This window comes from Chiloscyllium plagiosum, chromosome 20 (assembly GCF_004010195.1).
Source record: "Chiloscyllium plagiosum isolate BGI_BamShark_2017 chromosome 20, ASM401019v2, whole genome shotgun sequence".
NCBI classification, from domain to species: domain Eukaryota; kingdom Metazoa; phylum Chordata; class Chondrichthyes; order Orectolobiformes; family Hemiscylliidae; genus Chiloscyllium; species Chiloscyllium plagiosum.
Genome location: NC_057729.1, coordinates 44284350 through 44292278, shown reverse-complemented (window position 1 = coordinate 44292278; position 7929 = coordinate 44284350). Strand labels below are relative to the sequence as shown.

At 38.4% G+C, this 7929-nt stretch overlaps 1 protein-coding gene across 2 annotated transcripts in view; it reads right to left on the bottom strand.

The window, feature by feature from the left end:
- Positions 1–2722: 2722 nt before the first annotated feature.
- taf4a (TAF4A RNA polymerase II, TATA box binding protein (TBP)-associated factor) overlaps positions 2723–7929 on the bottom strand; it is a 105338-nt gene continuing 100131 nt past the window's right edge. Inside the window, exon 15 of one of the 2 annotated variants that reach the window (XM_043710653.1) lies at positions 2723–4289. In XM_043710653.1, coding sequence (XP_043566588.1) covers positions 4125–4289 — 165 coding nt within the window. In that variant the 3' untranslated portion in view covers positions 2723–4124. Of the gene's footprint in view, positions 4290–6748; positions 7304–7929 lie in introns of those variants that run through there. The other variant, XM_043710655.1, reaches the window with a different exon arrangement.

The following is a 7929-nucleotide window of genomic DNA, read 5'->3' as shown; positions in this document are numbered from 1 at the left end:
ATGGCCAGTGTTTCTTTGGCCGGGGGATATTTATTGATGTGATTGGGTCGGTCGCATCAAAGGAGACCATGACCTCGTCATCCTCTACCTTGGTATCTTTGATGATGTTCAGGAATTCCTAGATGGACTGGCATGAATCTTCTACTAGGTATTTCAGTTTGCGTTGACTTTCCTTTGCTAGTCTATATGTTGGTATGCCCGGAAGTGAGACCATGGGTCTGAGGGGAGCCCCTGGTTTGTGTATCTTCGGTAATCCATAGAAACAAGATGTTGGATCCTTTAGGTTTCACTCTTTGGAGGTTTGTTTTAATTTCATCTGTCTTGTGGAGTTTCTTCAGTCATGTTTTAACTGTGGAGTCGGGTCCATCACCACCTATTGGTAGGTGTCAGTATCTGTGAGTAGAGAGTTCACCTTTTCAATGTATTGTGTTCTGCTTAGGATGACGGTTATGCATCCTTTGTCTGCTGGTAGGATTACAACATTTCTGTATTTTCTGAGTCCTCCCAGGGCTTTCCTTTCCTTTCCTGTGTGTTGAGGGTCATAGAGTCATAGAGATGTACAGCATGGAAACAGACCCTTCGGTCCAACCCGTCCCCGACCCCAGGGAAAAGACTTTGTCTATTTATCCTATCCACGCCCCTCAATTTTGTAAACCTCTATAAAGGTCACCCCTCAGCCTCCAACGCTCCAGCGAAAACAGCCCCAGCCTGCTTAGTGTTGGTGCAACTGTCTGTCTGATGGCCTGCTGGGTTTCTTCAGTAAGTCCGCCGTCTTTCAGAGCTGCTAAGAAGAATTTTTTGTCGTTAAGATTATAGCACAAATTAGTTTTGGCTCAGCTGTAGCATTGTGCTCAACTTTAGAAACAATGTGAAGGCATTGGAAAGGGTGTAGAAGACTTTGAGATTGGTTCTAAGGATGAGAAATCTCAGTTATGAAGGTCAACTACAAAAGTTGGGACTATTTTTATTGTATAAGAGAAGGCTGAGAGGAGATTTGACTGAAGTATTCCAAATCATGAGAGGTCTACATAGAGTAAATGGAGAGCGCCGATTTCCATTCACGAAAGGTAAGCATTGTTCAGTCTTTTGCCTCGTAGCATTTACTTGTATCTCATGGACCTAAGGGAGCATATATAATTGCTCTGTTCCTGTTGGTTTATGTATATTGCGAAACTTTGGGTCTCTCTGAATTAGGCCTTATTTGGTGATGAGGTCACTGCTATATACACATGCTTTTCTAAACCCATAGCTTTATATAATTGAAATGACAACTTTGCAAGTATAGGAAAGATATTGTGAAAGCTGAAATGATTCAGAAAAGATTTAGAAGAATGTTGCCAGTGTTGGAGGGTTTGAGCTATAGGGAGAGGCTAAACAGGCTGGGGCTGTTTCTCTGGAGCATCAGAGGCTGAGGGGTAACCTTATAGAAGTTTATAAAATCATGACAGGCATGGATAGGGTAAATAGCCAAGGTCTTTTTCCCAGCGTAAGGAGAGTCTAAAACTAGAGGGCATAGGTTTAAGGTAAGAGGGATAAGATTTAAAAGGAACCTAAGGGCAACTTTTTCACACAGATGGTGTATGTATGGAATGAGCTGCCAGAGGAAGTGGTACAGTTACATCTAAAAGGCATCGGGGTGGCTACATAAATAGGGAGGGTTTAGAGGGATATGGGCCAAATGTTGGTAAATGGGACTAGATTTATACAGGATAATTTGTTGGCATGAACGAGTTAGATTGAAGAGTCTGTTCTAATGCTGTACATTTCTATGACTATGATTGAGAGCAAGAGTGAGCAGATAAATTAATTAGTAAAAGCAGCAAAAAAGTGATATGGGCATAGCATTTTCATTGTTAGGATCTGAAATGTACTGTTTAAGAGTATGTGATTTTCAAAGGAGAATTAGTTATTTAAAAAGAACAAAAATGCATCGTTACGGTTTACAGATATGAGAATGGCACGAAGTGAAACGTTCATTCAGACAGCTGGCTAAAGTCAATGGGCCGAATGGCCTTCTTTGGCACTGTAACAATTCTGCAATTCTGTTTTTCCTTCTGTGAAACCTTTGGCTATGATTTGGGATCCTCAGTTTGTTCTTGCGTGCACATAGTGAGTGTGCTTACACTGACCTTAACAGGATTGCGAATCATTAACTGGATACAATACTTAAAATTGAAAATACTGAAACCACTGAGACACTTAACTAAACAACAATAACAATATAATGTTGAATAATTTGAGACATCCTAATATGTCCAACTATGTTTCCCCACACTGAGAATTTATTACGACAAATGAACAAATTTCCTTAATCCCCTTTTCTAACACTAGCATTGGAATATGATGAATAATGTAGTTTGTTATTGCTAAGCTGCCGATTTGTATTTTCTTAATTTTTTCAAGCTTTGCTGTTAGGAACTATTTCAATTTTACTGGAACTGGTTATTTATCAAGAGTACAGTAAATCACTAAAATTATCCTGCACATTACGCTATAGCCAAATGCTACCATGACATATGCTTGCTTTATCGCAGAATTGTGCTGCATTTTTATTAAAACAGAGGAATGCACATATTCTTCTTAGCTTCTCCAATTGCTTACAGGGGTTTGCTAGAAATACATAACCTAAACTAATAACCTGTAACTTTAACAAGCACCAAAGATGACAGAAAGCAAAATACAGATAAATTCATTGTTTTAATAAAGGAGTTAATTCTCTTTCAATCCTATATAAAACAATAGTAATTAAAAACTTCCTTTTTTGAAAGTAAAATATTTACATATTAACAAGTAACTGTGCAAAATTTACATGAAAAATGGAAAGACAGGATTTGTAAAAGACCAAGGTTGTAACAGTTTTCAGGCATTGGTAAAAATACTGATTAGTTTTCAGTTTACACACAGAACTCATCAGCTTAATAGCATCTTAAATGTTTCTTTTAACAACATAAAATTACACACAAAGAAAGCAAAAGTATTTACAATCATAATGTCCTATCGATAGACAATCATTTAATACAATAACCTCTGAAAATATAAAGAAAAATTTAGTATTTTTTGTATAAAAAAATAGATACAAAGAAGGGACATCGCTCTGGTTACCATTAAGTAGGTCCATAGCTTGCATACAGTCTTTTTACCAAAATAATTACGGTTTACATTGCAATTTATGTTATGTGCCAAAATTATGTACAAATTATTAGCTCACTGATAGACACCAGCAAATTGTTTTCTACACGTGATTCATACCAAGTAACAATCCTTTCACAATTCACCATTTCTTAAATTTTTTTTAACTAAAGTTTTACATTAGCTAGGTAGCCAACACAGTGCAAGTAATGTATATTTATGCAGAAAAGTTATTTTTTAAATCCTTTACGGCATCATGTATTGTATCAAATAAAAAAAAGCATTTTTTTCTTTTTACAAATGCCCTACAACATTCACAAAAGAAACCCTTCTTAAAGGCTTCCAAGGAAAGCCTCTGACATGCAAATCACATGGTGAGAACTGCAGAGTTACCACTGAACAAACTCTCCTAACTCTTCACAAACCATACATTTACAAAAGCTAAATTGAGAAAAGTACAGCAAAAGAATGGAAACAATGAAAAGTGGATAAAGATACAATAATGAAAATGTTTTTTTGCTCCATGTCCTTGAAGGTAAAACAATCCAAGGTTGTTAGCTTCAGACCCATATAATTCAAAGTCTTTTAAGCCAAAAGATTCAAAAACAGAATACTTAAATGTTTCAAGTTGCTACTAATCTGCCAAAAAGTTGGCAAATTATACACTGGTGAAATCAGAATCAGTTTTTAAATATGGCTTGTTTGGCAAGAAGGCCACTCAGTCAGGAGACGAGAAGTGATCAGACTTTTTATTTTATAAATAAAGTATCCACAGGTCTCGCTGTTTTCATTTTTCTAACTAAAATCCAAAACTTTAAAAACAGAAAGAGTTAATGTAAAGCTGAACATTAAAACATTCTCCCATTTGTAGAGTTCCACCTGTTCTCCAACTCTCTATCTTTCTTCCCTTACCTCCGTCCCCCCAAAAACTGCAAAGAAAAAGAAATGGCAGAAGGTTGTCTCGGTCAAAATCAAACGAAATCAACCCAGGACATTTATTTAAGGAATGCACGGTACAGCATTAGTGAATGGCTTGTCTCACGCTCATTCTCCAAGCAGAAGATAAGGTCCCTGAGGTTGACTCTTGTTATTCGTTGCCGTGTGAACTGTCTAGGTGTTCCAACTCCAGAGGCTCCTGGTGTCCCGCCCGTACTGGGTCCCTAGAACAAAAAGAGAGAATGGATAATATATCATGTTCGACTATAAATTCAAGGATTTATAAGGTATTGAAACATACCAATTTAAATTCCAGCAACTTTATCTCAGTCTCTAATGCCTGAAAATATGCCTTGTAAAATGCTTTACTTCATACTGCCAATACATTGTCTATTATAGAGTCATACAGCACAGACTATTACTTGCATTCAACAATCAAGCTTGCAAATCTCTTGTGTGAGATACATAAGAGATATTGTCAGGCTAACTAAATGATTTGTTTGGTGAAGAAGTCAGCAACAACTTTTTCCCTTGAAGTTATTGTTTATAAATATTAAATTTACTGTTTTGTTTAAGAGCCAGTTCTTTAGAACAACTGCAGTTCCAGCAGCTGCATGTAACTTTATGGTTTATTGTCATTTGATTTAAACCGGAACCTAAATTAATGACTCTAAAGAGTTCTGAATTGTGTCCTTCCATTTGTCTCTAAGAAAATATTTCTCTGTCCACAAGTTTATGGTCTGCGAGAGATAGCTGGATCATCTCCTCTCTGAATTGCACGTGAAGGAGAGAATGGGATTTGAAACAGTTTTAAGCTGTGAATTAGCAAAACATGTTTAGTATGTCATCAAATTAATAGCTTTATTGTAACTGCACTCAATATAGGAATTCTATTTATTCTTTTACCAAAGATGAACCAAAACTTTGGAAAAAAATTACAGGAAGGCATTGGTGTATAAATGCAGGGCAAGAAATATAAATACAAATTTTGTCAGTTTGTGACCAGTTTATAAACATAGATTAGGAAAGTTTTGTTGGGAATGGTTTTCTCCTGATTTGCAAAAGCAAGTTTACATTGGAAAAGCTCAGCATAGAGTCATAGAGATGTAAAGTATGGAAACAGACCCTTCGGTCCAACTCGTCCATACCAACCAGATATCCTAACCTAATCTAGTCCCATATCCCTCTAAACTCTTCCTATTCATATATCCATTCAGGTGCCTTTTAAATGTTGCAATTGTACCAGCCTCCACCACTTCTTCTGGCAGCTCATTCCATACATGCACCACCCTCAGCATAGAAAAAGTTGCCCCTTAGCTCCCTTTAAAAGTTTTCCCCTCTGAGCCGAAAACTATGCTCTCTAGTTCTGGACTCCCTTACCCCAGAGAAAAGACCTTATTGATTTATCCTATACATGCCCCTCATGATTTTATAAACCTCTATAAAGTCACCCCTCAGCCTCCGACACTTCAGAGAAAACAGTCCCAGCCTATTCGCTCTCTCCCTACAGTTCAAATCCTTCCACCCTGGCAACATCCTTGTAAATCTTTTCTGAACCCTTTCAAGTTTCACGACATAAGCAACATTTCCCCAAATTCTGTCAGTTATAGCATTTATCAAGTTTTGAGAAGATTTGTAGCTCAGGTTGAGGTCCTAGATGTAAGTTTGCTCAGTGAGCTGAAAGGTTCATTTTCAGATGTTTTGTCACCATACGTTTTGTCACCATAGAACATAGAACATAGAAGTATACAGCGCAGTACAGGCCCTTCGGCCCTCGATGTTGCGCTGATCCAAGCCCACCTAACCTACACTAGCCCACTATCCTCCATATGCCTATCCAATGCCCGCTTAAATGCCCATAATGAGGGAGAGTCCATCACTGCTACTGGCAGGGCATTCCATGAACTCACAACTCGCTGAGTAAAGAACCTACCCCTAACATCTGTCCTATACCTACCCCCCCCCTTAATTTAAAGCTATGCCCCCTTGTAATAGCTGACTCCATACTATGTAACATCTTCAGTGAGCCTCTGGACGAAGCATTGCTGGTATTTCCTGCTTTCTACTGATATGTTTGGGTTTCCTTGGGTTGGTGATGTCATTTCTTTTTCTCAGGGGGTGGTAAATGGGATCCAAGTCAATGTGTTTGTTGATAGAGTTCCGGTTGATAGAGTTCCGGTTGTTTTTCTAATTTTCACGTGGGCAGCAAAACTTCAGCTTGGATTTTACTCCAGCTGAACAAGACAGAGCCAAATTTCATGTCCAGGATGAAAACCTGGTCCACTGTTTAGATTCCAACATCACAACTGCTTCTTCTTTAGGTCTAAGCTTGTGGAGTGGCATGCCCATTGGGCTTTGTGTAGAAACTCTGAAAGAATTATAGGAATTCTCGTGCGTGTCTCTGTTTGGCTTGTTCTAAGGATGGATGTGTAGTCCCAATCAAAGTGGTGTCCTTCCTTATCTGTATGTAAGGATACTAGTGAGAGAGGGTCATGTCGCTTTGTGGCTAGTTGACATTCGTGTATCCTGGTGGCTAGTTTTCTGCCTGTTTATCCAATGTAGTGTTTGTTACAGTTCTTTAAGTCTGTAAATGACATTAGTTTTGCTTGTTGTCTGTATAGCTTCTTTCAGGTTCATTAGCTGCTGTTTTAGTGTGTCGGTGGGTTCGTGGGCTACCATGATGCCAAGGGGTCTGATTAGTCGGGTGACGAAATGTCTGAAAATGAACCTTCCAGCTCAGCGAGCAAACCTACATTCTTTAGCATTTATGATCAAAGAAAACAGCTTCCTAACTATCAATCTTGGTCTATGACAAAATTCTTGGACTGAGCTTAGAAGGGAAATCTCAAAGGAAGAAGGGAAAACTCAAAGGAAGAATGGCAAAAGAAAATGGTAACTGAATGGAACAGCAAGAAACTTTGCTTCCATTTTCAGACAATGCTATTTTGTACAGTGTAGGATAGAGCACAGGCAGAAAACCACACACATTCATAATATTAACCCACTTAATACTACTGAGGGCGCATTAAAAGCCTACACCAGATACATTTGTTTTTCTAATTTTCACGTAGGCAGCAAAACTTCAGCTTGGATTTTACTCCAGCTGAACAAGACAGAGCCAAATTTCATGTCCAGGATGAAAACCTGGTCCACTGTTTAGGATTCCAACATCACAACTGCTTCTTCTTTAGGTCTAAGCTTGTGGAGTGGCATGCCCATTGGGCTTTGTGTAGAAACTCTGAAAAAATTATAAAAGAATGTACCATTCAATCTATAGAATCAGTGCTGGTGTATTCTTCTAATTCACTCAACAGCCTTTCCAAAACATTTTAATTCAAATACTGGTTATCTCTGATTTAGCACAAAGAATGGCTTTCAAATAAATTGTACTAAATAGCTAACCATGCCATTTTGCCAAGTTTGTGCATCATGCACTTCAGTTGCCCAAATGCCCCAAAAGCCTGTTTCACCTGGAAACACCCACCAAATAAAGCCAACAGAAGACACACCCCATAAAAGTATTAATGAAAACAATCCAGACAGACAAAAATAATACTGTTATAGTTTTGTACGAAATTGTTGACTCAAATGACTCATATCTTAAAAGGACAATAAGATCATTTATAATATGGTGGGCTAGGGACACCCACAGAGCTGTTTGGATTGGAGCTTCAGGATTATGGCTGGAAATGTGTTGCTGGAAAAGCGCAGCAGGTCAGGCAGCATCCAGGGAACAGGAGAATCGACGTTTCGGGCATAAGCCCTTCTTCAGGAATGGGGAAAGTTTGTCCAGCAGGCTAAGATAAAAGGTAGGGAGGAGGGACTTGGGAGAGGGGCGTCGGAAATGTGATAGGTGGAAACAGG